Source organism: Olea europaea, chromosome 15 (genome assembly GCF_002742605.1).
Source record: "Olea europaea var. sylvestris chromosome 15, O_europaea_v1, whole genome shotgun sequence".
In the NCBI taxonomy this organism is placed as follows: Eukaryota; Viridiplantae; Streptophyta; class Magnoliopsida; order Lamiales; family Oleaceae; genus Olea; species Olea europaea.
This window is the reverse complement of record NC_036251.1, coordinates 17,406,421-17,418,579: the sequence shown is the minus strand read 5'-3', so window position 1 is coordinate 17,418,579 and position 12,159 is coordinate 17,406,421. Positions and strand designations below refer to the sequence as shown.

General features: G+C 32.3%; 1 protein-coding gene and 1 long non-coding RNA gene across 2 annotated transcripts; one reads left to right on the top strand and one right to left on the bottom strand.

Annotated features, from left to right (window-relative positions):
- Positions 1–23: 23 nt before the first annotated feature.
- LOC111410331 lies at positions 24–1,402 on the bottom strand. Its single transcript, XR_002705655.1, has 3 exons — positions 1,187–1,402; positions 801–865; positions 24–727 (listed from the first exon to the last, which is right to left on the bottom strand). It is a non-coding gene; the product is annotated as an uncharacterized LOC111410331 (long non-coding RNA).
- Positions 1,403–2,274: 872 nt separating this feature from the next.
- LOC111410330 (elicitor-responsive protein 3) lies at positions 2,275–5,672 on the top strand. Its single transcript, XM_023040602.1, has 5 exons — positions 2,275–2,578; positions 4,115–4,180; positions 4,389–4,515; positions 4,700–4,817; positions 5,465–5,672. The coding sequence occupies exons 1-5, from the start codon at positions 2,512–2,514 to the stop codon at positions 5,531–5,533; spliced, it is 447 nt and encodes a 148-aa protein (XP_022896370.1). The 5' UTR covers positions 2,275–2,511; the 3' UTR covers positions 5,534–5,672.
- The last annotated feature ends 6,487 nt before the right edge of the window (positions 5,673–12,159 follow it).

Below are 12,159 nucleotides of genomic sequence, written 5' to 3'. Positions count from 1 at the left end.
GCATCAGACAAATAAATCTACAATATAATGAATCCATAATAAGTTCTCAGGATATACAATTCATGGACGGACCCACATGGGGTCAGGTGATCTCCCCCCTTTTTTTCAAAAATTTCTTGTTCTAGTTTATTCGCCGACTTATATTTTTGCGTATTTTATTCATTTTTAGTGTTTCGAAAACTCAAGTATGCTTTGACATGATAGAAACTTGGGACATTAGACAAGGCTAGAAGAAGACACTCGAGGGCCAATGACTAAAGCCTACCGCTCTTGGAGCGCCATTCGAGCATACTTAATTTTTGACCCCACAGTAGAAAATGTCTGGCTCCGTCCCTGATACAATCCATGTATCCATTTTACCGCATCAAAATATCGCTCGTTCCTCTGCCTTATCAAACTATATCAAATTTACCCTTGGAAGGATATTAGAAACAGATAAAATAAAAATAAAAATCCCATTATAATGCGACAGAACCACCATAAACTTTCATCTCTCATGTTTGGCAACAAAAAGTGACCATCAAGTTCGCTGAACACAGGTTACAGTGCTACAATTGGGTTCTCGCAGGTGGAACAGATTAGGTGCAACCATATTGATTAAAGGGTTTTGCTGAACATTGTCAAACCATAATGAGTGTGTACCTGCGTAGTGTATATACTCTCGGCTCTTGCGGGCCTGTTATAATCCTCGTTCCCTTCAAGAAGCACAGATTTTCTTTTCAAGTTCCTGGTAGCAAACACAAGTCTGAATGAAATGGGCTCAGAAACAGGTCAGTAATAGATAGAAAAATAGAACTTACTTTCGTCCTCGCTTCTTGTGGGCTCTTCTAAGGATAATTTTCCTTAGAAACGACATTATTGTAACCTACAGAAAAGTTTCAGGTCAATAAACAAACAGAAAAATAAAACCTGTTCACGAAAACCTATTCCACGCCCTACTTTAGAGAGAAAAGCAAAAGATCTTTTTGGAAAAGGTTAATCAAGTGACAGAAACAAAACATCTTTTAACGAACACCCAGAATCACCCAGTAAACATCGTTTAGAAGACGCGGTTAAGAAAAATTAAAAGAAAACGGGATGAAAGAAACAGAAAGAATACGATTCACGAACCTCTCAAACACGGTAAAAAAAGAATTGCATAATAAAATACACTGAAAAAGTATTAATCAACTAAAGATGAACTCACGCGGAAAGATGAATTTATCCAACAGCAAGAAAAACACGGGGGTTGCTGAAGGCACTTTTTCAAGCTTCGAATTGGGTTTTCTCGGCCGTGGAAACTGGATTCTGAAGATTGAAATTTAGGGGTAAGGAATTTGGGTTACTATAAATAAGTGAAATTTTCACGCGTAACCCCAGTACAAAAGGATGAGATAATTCCAACACTAACACAATTGTAATAGTTATAGAATTCATATTTAAAAACTAAAATAAAATAAAATAAGATCTACTCATGATCCTCACGTAATATGTGATAATTGTGTTGTATATTTGGAGGAATTATTCCAAAATCCTTGTTGATTATATTGAAATTGTTGTAAATAATATATTTATTAATGAATGAGAATTATGTCTATGTAATCATAGTAATTAATTATTGTCATTATATCTCTAATTTTTTTTTTTTTATAAATATGGACTATGGTCCTCAATAAAAGTCAAATAAATCAATTAACTTTTCACTTTTTTTTTTCTTTTACTCTCTAGTTTATGAGACATTAAGCAAAAGCTTTTTTTTTTAAGTTAAAAAAATTATAAATATAATCACGTGTACCGAAATTAATTTGATAACATGTGAATTTTTTTTAATTTTGTTTACACATGCATTATAGTCGTGTATTTGTTTTTGTGTTAGTTCATATAATTAAACAAATACATGGTAGAGGTTTTATGCATAGCTTCAAAATAGGGTTGGACATGGTCTGATTTGTTCGATTCTAATTAAAATTGAATCGAATTCGAAATTTTTAGGTATTTAATAAATGGAATCGTCGGGTCCAAATTTACACAATAAAATATTATATGCATCTATCAAAAAAATTTCTATACTTTTCAACCACACATTTTCCTAAAAATACTATTCAAATCTCCTTTTTTTCCCCTATCAATGAGAATCACACAGGCTCAAATTAAGACATTTTGAATTTGTAACCAAACAATTTACTTGACATCTGCACACGACACTTCAATGATCAATTCACTACACTTTATTTGTGCACACGGTACTCATGACACGATCTATTCATTTAAATCGCAATGCTAAACTGCTAAAATCAAAGTACTCAAATGTTAAATCATTCAAATCATGACGTCTTGAATATGGTATAGTAGATTACCCACTTTTTAACACCATATTGCTTATAAGCAATTATAAAATTTCATAAATATGCACTAAAAACTTCCTTTTAAGAATCCGTGGGTGTATATAACTAAATTCTTGGGAACATCTATTCACACCAGTCATTGCAAATAATCTGATTTCTGAATCTCTCTACGTTTGTTGATCAAAAGATGCCGCTCGGAACGCTTGAGGTTCTTCTTGTCAGCGCCAAAGGCCTCGAGAACACAGATTTTCTATGTATGTTTGTTTAATCAAAACCCCATTTTCAATTTATTTTGTTAGTGCTTGTGCGTGTGATTTTTCGATTGACTAACAATATGCTAATTCTGTTTAACGTGGTCGGGTCGTGTTTAAAATGCGATTTAGGTCTGATTTTTATATTTTCTGTTTCAGATTTCGTGTTTAGTGGATCAGCTTTGCTATTCTTTCAAAATGCATTTGGTTTTTGCAAATTTATTATTGGATCTGAGAGAATCTTGAGAATGGGCAATCATGATTTTCCTGGGATTGTTTTTGTTTGATCGCATGCTATGATATATTCATCTGTCTTGTCATTAATGGATACCTCCACCTGAGAGATCAGATCGGTCATTAGAAATTGGCATATTTCTTGTTGGGTGATATCACCATTAACAAACGAAAACTAAGAAAAAAAACAGAACATATATGTGTGTGTGTGTGTGTGTGTGTGTGTGTGTAAAACCCATTAGCATATTACGCTGATTAATAAAACAATGGCTTCTTAGGACTGCCATAAAAACCATGGCTCCTTAGTCCTTATTTGACATTATGTATGATGTTTAAGTTTCCCTATACTTGTGATCTAAGAAACAAGGACACGACAAGGACACGCCAACGCATGATTTATTAGAAAGAAGGACATGAACAATGTAAATTCATAAAAATTACAACAATGCTACTCAAACACGGAAGTAAACAGGGGCATTGATAGATGCTGAGTTGTCAACACCTATATTGGTTTCTTTAAACTGTCCAATAATGTTGCGTCGTGTCCCCTATTTTTAAAATCTGTCATTGAACCTATTACTGTTGCATAACTCTAAAAATTATTCATTGGTTTATTAATCTATATTTTTTTGTTTTATTAAATGAATCAGACCTTTTGAGTGTCTATTTGATATATTATGATAACTTTTGACTTAAAATGTATTTTATTTGTTAATTTATTATTCAAAAAGTTATGAAATGGAACTTGTGCTTCTCCTTGATGTATAGAGATGTTCATTGGTGTTAGGATAGTAAAGAATATGAACAAAGTTAAGAGAGTGTGCCCCTTAACCGTATATACAAAAGTGAGAGTGATATAGAGTGTCGAATATATGTCTTGGAGTGTCTGAGTAGTTCAGTGTCCAACACGGACATGTCATCTTAGTAGGAGTGTTGTTCTTTAAATTTCTTAGACCCTAGGCTAGTAAAGAACGATATCCCATCTGTGTTCTCTAAAAATTGCTATTCCTCATATTCACACATATTTTTAGTTATTGCAAGGAAAAATTGGTGTTATACTTCTTTATTATCGTTATTTTTTTGTTTTTTTGGTCGGCTTCCACAATTACATGTTAATCCAATAGGTTTATTAGGAGTTGCGTCCAAAGTAAAGCCATGAATCTGCATTCACAAAAGATATGTGTAACAGGGCAAGGAATGATATTTCAATGTGTTGTTTTGAAGTTCTGCTCCTTGTATGTTTTAAAGATGTTGATATGCCAGATGAAGAATGATACATAAGGAGTTTGCTCTTCCTCTTGGCAGCTAACATGGACCCTTATGCGGTCCTCACTTGCTGGACGCAGGAGAAGAAAAGTAGTGTTGCATCAGGTGCATTTTAATTTGACGTACATGTCAATTATATACCAAGATACTAATAAAGTTAAAAACTTGCACTTAATTTCCTCTTTCCTGCTGCAAATTTCAATGTTTAAATTATCACGAGGATTGAGAATAACGTTTTACGAAAATATTTTGTTCTGTGTAATTGAGTGAATTTGTTTCCTACTAGTTAAGTCTTCAATTTGTCTATAAGCAGGTAAAGGAACTAACCCTGAATGGAATGAAACCTTCCTGTTCACCGTCTCTGATGGTGTTGTGGAATTGAAAATCAAATTAATGGATAAAGATAATCTCAGTGGAGATGACTTTGTTGGAGAAGCAACGTGAGTAATCCTTTCTTGTTTATGCATAAAAATGTCAAATTATGTTTTAGTATATTCGTAATTTTTGTTGGTTTTGCTGTTTACTTGACTTTACTACAATTTTGAGAATTTTCAGTTTGGAAGACTGCTTTTATAAACGTTTGACATTCAAGCTTAAAGTAATTTTCTTTCCTTGATTATGTAGGATTCCTTTAGGACCGGTATTGGCTGAAGGTAACATTCCGCCAACTACGTACAATGTTGTCAAGAATGAGAACTACTGTGGAGAGATTAAAGTTGGTCTCGTGTTTAATCCCCACCAGGTTATTACAGCCCTACTCTGATAATTTGCTTCTCATTGTTTCTTGCTGCTAACAGAACCTAGAGATGACAAAAAGGGCAGGCTCGTCTAGAGCAGGGGGCTGGGTCTGGCTCTCCAAGCCTATGAGGCAGCCAATGCTAAACCATTTTTCTATAGAAAATTTTAATCAAAAAGAATTAAACAAACAAGTTGTATCATGGTGGCCTTCCCAGGCTGGGCCCGACCTTGTATATTTTGGAGACTGGGCCTCGGGGTGGCTCATATTGTGCCTCACCAAAGGTTTTCAGCCTGATTCACGCCTTCCATAAAAGATTATAAAGAGTACGGGTTAGGTCATGTCATGTGAAATTAAAATGCTTTTACACAAAGATAACTAGTTAGGTCTAATCCCCACATTCTTATAAGTAAATCTTCAAATTTAGCTGCTCCCGAATAAGAAAGCTCCTCTTTATGATAAACAATCTATTTTGCAGGTTTGTAATTACGGGTAGTTCTTACAAAGGATTGTACTAGACGTACATAATACTCTAATTATTCTTTATTTAGTTCAGATTATTCATATACATAAATTCCAAAGCATACTTTTTACGACAAGGGCGAATAGCATAAAAAAAGGGCTCTGACTTAGAAAATATTTCTTATTGGCAGCAAAGCAGAGACAGGGGATTTTCTGAAGAGGAGACCTTTGGTGGATGGAAACAATCAGCCATGGAGTAATTTTCTATTTATGTTTATGCATTAGTATTTCTCGATTATGAACTGTTTTTTTACAAGATTATATGGCTACAAATATTTGTGTTTACATTGTGATTGGGATTTTGGATTTGATCCAATATGTTTGGAAACTTGTCTATTCCTTTGTTGTCTCTTTTAGTTTTGAAAGTTACAAAGAAAGCCCTAGTATGTGTGGAGGATGGCGGAGCTTATGAAGACAACTTTCTTCTTGAAGTTGGACGAAAGAGCTCGGCTAAACTAAATAGAATGCAATATGACCCACGAAGGTAAATTGCTCGATGTTAGTGTGTCACCCATTTCAGTAGGCCATACGCCTAATAAAAATCGAGGGAGCACATGCTAAGTAGGATTTGCACCAGTGTCTATAACCCCTCCATTCATTCGATTACGGGTAAGTGCAAATCACTCATATTACTAAACCTTCCTTGAATTTGCATAGAGGAATGGCAACTAACTTGACCTTTAGAGCCGAACATATCATTCCTGACATTCGGTGCTTGAGCTCAGCTCACTAACCTACAGCTTTAGCGAATTTTTCAAGATTTTATAGTTCACGAAATTAAGACTATATGCGAACTTTCTCGATTCTGGATATGGATGGTGAAAATTCGCATTTCATTATGCTCTTTCTATAGCTAACACCAAAATGAGAACTTCCTGAAATCCTTGTACTTAAGGAATTTTGTTTCAATCGTTCTATGTATAAATTCAGGTTGACACCAAAGGCTTGTTTTGTATAGAGACGAGTGAGGCCCACACCTCAGGCCTAACATTAGAGGGAGCCTCAAATTTTAGAATCTTCCATTCTTCTTCTTCTTTTCTTTTTGGTAAATTAGGTTCATTACAATTTTTTTATTAAAAATTTGATAATTATTCCCATTCCATTACATTTATAAATGGGGACCAATAATGTTTTTTCATTAGTGGGAATTTTATTTCTAAATTATGCCCATTTCAAATTTAGCACAACGGGACAAGTGACTTACGATTTCTCAAACTCATGTTGCAGTGATTTCTTAATTCTGCTCAATTTGTTCATCATATAGATAACATTCGATTTATTTGTTTAAAATATGAGACAATTTACTTGATTTGGCAGAAACTAATGAAGATTCTAAAACAAAATATGAAATCGAGTTCTCATAGACATATGAACTCTAGAATTTTGAATTCTTGCTTGGCATAGTAATTTAGTACATGTTGTTGCATGTAGTTAATATTATGAATAAATTTGTTCAAATCGAAAACATGGATATTGATAGTGCTATCGATCTTTTACAATGATTTGTTTCATTTCTCGAAGATCGTAGAGAAATTGAATTTTTTATTGTCATTAATAAATTGTCCAAAAGGCAAGTAAAATGGGAATTGGAATTGTACTCTTAGAACAATGTATAATTTGAAGAAATAAACAATTTGATAAAAGTAGTAGTGATGAGGTAAATCAATTGGTCGAAAAATCTTTTATAGTTGAATACTTATATTTAATCAAGTTTTATCTTCTTTAAGATTCGATTTGAACAATTTAAACATTATGAAGAAATATCTACATTTTTACTAAATTTGAAAAAGTTAAGGAGTACAGCTTTTTCAATTTGTTAAAACCTTTTATATGAATATTGAAAAATATTTGAAACATAATGGACATTCGAATATTTCAATGTTCTAAAAAACATAAAGTGTGGCTAAGCGTGGAGTCCAAGCTTCAAAAGCCTTAAGAGCTTAAGCGAGTTTAGACGAGGTTTAGGTGTAAAAAAAAAAACGTTTTCTTATTTATAATATTATTTTAAAATTTTAATAAATTTTAAAATTATTTAATAATTAAATATTAAATATCTAAAATTATAAAATATAATATTTACTTAATCATTTCTATCATTAGTCAATTATACAATTTTCAAATTTTTGAAATGTAAAAATTAGAATTTCTTCAAAGTTTCAATTTTCAACTAGATAAGTACTACTTAATAAATTTATAAGAATTTCATACATGTTTTTGTAATTTGTAATAAAATGAGTTCAAGATCATAATTACATAATATAGATAATATCATAATTTAAATCTTATTTAACTATTTAGATAAAGTCATTTTTTACTTTGTACAGATAAAATCTTTTAAAAACTTGAATTAAAGTTAAATGAAAAGTTTTTTGTTAAAAAAAAAAAAAAAAGAAATAAGCTAAATTCAAAAATAGACTTTTTTTTAAAAAAAAAAAAAAAAGTAATAAGCTAAAGTCAAAAATAGACTTTTTTTTAAAAAAAATCAATAAAGCGCGTCTACGGAAGACGAAAGAAATTAAGGAAAAATTCAACCATTTAGGAATTAGAAGAAAAAAAAAAGCGTTTAGGCACGAAGCGAGATATTTTGCTTGAGCTTCGAGCCTAGGCGGTGCCTAGATGAGCTTTTTAGAATATTGATATTAATGGAGATGATTTATATTTTGCGTCACATGTCTCGATGTGCTATATATCAAGTAAAGCAATGAGAACAATTAAAATGCAACAATATTTGAAGACATTCCAAATGCTTGTAGTACTTACAAAATTTTGTTAACCATACCTTATCTTCGATTAACTATATCACATAAAATATTGAATGGATTGACTATGTTATCAATTGAGAAAGAGATTGTTGAACAGGTAGATTATTCAAATTTGATTAATATTTTTGCATCTAAAATCACAAGATGAATAATATTTAGCTGATCGTTTGAAACATTATCGACTTTGTTATTTGGTTATAATATAATCTTTTGTATAATACGTTTTATTTGTTATTTTATTATTAAGGTTTAAATTGACAAGTTAATTATTGATTCTATAATACACTTAAGACTTTACACGCATACTAAAATTTTTGGATCCAGTTTATGAAATTTGATTTAGGGCCCGAAAATTACAGAATCGGTATTGTTGGCACTCTGGATGACACGCTCTCACATGGGGTTTGGGCATCCCCCACCCAATGTAGGTTGTGTCATGAGTCGGAAGGGTATACATAGGTCTCGTTTGGAAGCGATTTTGAAAATTGATTTTTTAATCGTTAGGAGAAAAGTATGGACCACCTGTCAAAGGAAAAGTCAAACTTTACTGCTCAAATAGTAAAAATAACGATTAAAAAAAATCAATTTTTTGGAGGTGAAAAATCACTCCCAAATGAACCCATAGCATTTTTGAGTTTGTAGCTTGGCACGCATTACACTTGGAATTTAATGATGCAAAACACAATAAATAACTAGATGACAATTGAAGAATCCTATTTTTGTTCTACTGGTGGCATCTTCCACTGAATCAGAGCTGGTCTTGAGGCGAGGCAGATGAGGCCTGCGCCTCAGGGCCAAAGCTGGAAGGGGGCCTCACTTTGGCTTTTTTTTTTTTTTTTGCGCAATTAAATGAGAAAATTGAAATCTCTCCACCGACTACAGTCTCCAGCTCGCCTCTCCTCTTGCATGGAGATATATGGGACGGATCCACAATTTTTTTCCTTCACTAACCGCGAGCGTCATTTCTAGCTACAAAGCTAGAGGAAGAGGGGAGGAAGATGATGAAATTTTGAAATTGGGTCTTTTTTTCATTTTTAAGTTTAGGCCTTTTTGTTTGGGCTGATGAGTTGGGCCTCTCTTTTTTTTCTTTTTTTTTTCTTTTTGTCAAATATTAGACCCAATCCATGGATATATACCCATTACTCACACATGACACAGCCACACCAAATCCAAATGGTGACAAATCGTAGCAAACCTTTCAGTTCTTCTCCTTGCTGTCGATGATTTGCCTGCTGACGACTCAGACTTGCTGGTCGTTGCTTCTGCCGATGAGAGATGAGTCACCGTCGACACCGATGCCAACGCCAACCTTAACCTTTCCAAATTCCAATTTCCGATCTACGACTCTAACTGTGTCCGTAGGCGCCTCTCTTTTCTTTCTTTTTTTTCGATTTTTGTTCTGTGTTCTTAGTTACTTTTGTGATCTTTGTTCACACTTCACATTAACTGATCAACACATAATTCATTTTTTATTTCTTATTTATATTATGATTATGAGTTATGAATTATGATTTATGTTTTAAGAGTTATGATTGAGAAATGAGAATTGTGAATATGTTTTATGATAAATTATTTTTGAGTTATGATTTATCATTTATCATTTAAGTTTTGTTTTGTAGTTTTGCCTAGAGTGAAATTATTTTTAGTAAGGCGTGTTTGTCAAAAATTAGTGAAAATAATTTTTGTGTGTTTCAACTTCCAAATTCAACAATTTGATGTCGGAGCTCGACATCACAGTCACATCTCGCCTCTATGCTCCAACCGGACCGACGATGGCGACGACAACCACTCCCCTAGGTAGTGATTGGTTATCGTAGGATCAATTGCGACCTGGTGGCTTATATGATTGGTTATTATACGATCAATTGCACATGCGCACGTGATAACTATATTGAAACTTTAATTGTGAGATGATTGAGATATTTTGTAATTATCTGTTATGATTGAGATTGTTTAACTGATTTTTTGAAATATTGTTGGTTTTGTCATTTTATAATATAAAATTTTTTATAATATGTTTTGTTTGTTGTTTTATTATTTAGTTTTAAGTTAACAATTGGTTGCATAATACACAGTTAAATTTTGTATTAATGTTGACTTTGGGGGCCTAATTTACGAAGTTCGCCTTAGGCCCTGAAAATCACGGAACCGGCCCTGCACTGAATGACTTGATTTAATATATCCCTCTTGAGGTAAAGACACCTGTTCAAGATTGAATTACTTTCTTAACAGCCAAATTAAGCGTGGAAAATTTTAGTCTTATAACTAGAGATTTTGCTGGGCATTTGCTCAAACATTACTTCTGTGTTTAGACAATGAATTATTAGATACATTTTCTTCATAAAGATTAAGGTGTAGATGTTTATTCATGGACATGGAGCCCCTTTTCGTCTACCATTATATAAAATGGTTGTACTACATCAAAAGGTTTACTTGTTACTAATCTAATCTAGCCATTATTTGGTTAAATTCCTTGTTTCAGTCTGACGACATTATCATCATATCAATGCTGAGGAAATGAATGCATTTTCATACTATTCAATTTTTAAGTATTAAGTGAAATAGATAAATATTATGTTTTAGTTTATCCATTTCACTTATTATAAGTATACTGGATGTTAAGGAGCTGCTCATATACAACATGAGTTAGTTATTATCATAGAAAAAATAGTACATCACAACTTACAGGTTGGTATACATGTGGATGATGTGGTGAGACATGATTTGATCAAAATTTCTCAATCAAATAAGAAATTTTCTATAACTCCTTATGTACAAGTAGAATCATTCTGTATAAAAACTCTTTTTTCTCTCAAACTCATTTTCAATCATGAATTTTCTCAATAAAATATTTTGAATGTTTCTTACAAACTTATTCTTATTTTTTAATCACACATTTAAAAAAAAAAATCACTATTTCAAAATCATTTTTTTTTCCAAAACACCCATTTCAACGGAAGACAAACAGGGCTGAATAACCATATGAGGTGCAGAAATCTTGAATAGCACAAAGATTTAGCACTGGAATAGGAATGGAAATCATATGTTTGTAGGTTAAATGTCTGTTTTCGACTTGTTGAATCCACCATCTTTCGACTATCAAAAACTACTTGTCATAAGGCATGAGTATGTGGTCAAGGATTGTGTTTGGCAAGATTTACATTGTGTCACACACGAGGCACTCTTACATGTTAAAGTCAGACATTCTCATTAACCCAAATAAATAAATAAAATTTATCATTTAACATTTTCATATAAACAGCTTCTCATATACATCAATTTTATTAAGAGTCTGGGAGTGATCCCCCCCCCCCCCCCCCCCCAAAAAAAAATTGATTTTTTTGACCGTTATTTTATTAATCCAACCGTCATATTTGACTTCTTCTCTTACAGGTGAACCTCACTTTTCTCCTAATAGTCAAAAAATCAATATTCAAAATCACTCTCAAACAGACTCTAAATATATTTATAAATCAAAATAGTGGATCAACTTGTTACATCCTTAATAGAGTAAAAATATAATAAAATCTTGCGTACATTCATATAAGCAACTGAATTATTTCTAACTCTTACTCGTGAAATAATATTCTATTTTATAAACCTTATTTTCCAAATAATTCACTTAGGCTCCGTTTGATTCGCCAAATTTTCCATGAAACTTGGAATTCAAATTCCAACTTTCACTTTTGGCCTATTTGATTGACAAAATTTTCCAGGGAATTCATTTTTCATGTAATTTTAGGTACAACACCGTAAAGCGTGATTTTCCACCTTTTATTTTCCTAAGGGATTGGTGGTTTTTGGTTTTCCACTTTTTTCTTTTTTTGCTTTTTTTTTTAATTGTTGGTATTGAGAACAAATTTTAGGAACAATTGTAAAAGATGATATACCTGAAATTGACAATTTTCATGTAAAACAAAGCCAAACGAACACTAAAATATAGATGATTTTTTGATTTTTTTTTTGCAATGGAAACAAATTCTAGGAACAATGGTAGAAGTGAATATCCCTTAAATTGACAATTTTCATGTAAAATAAAGTCAAACGAATACCAAAAAACACTT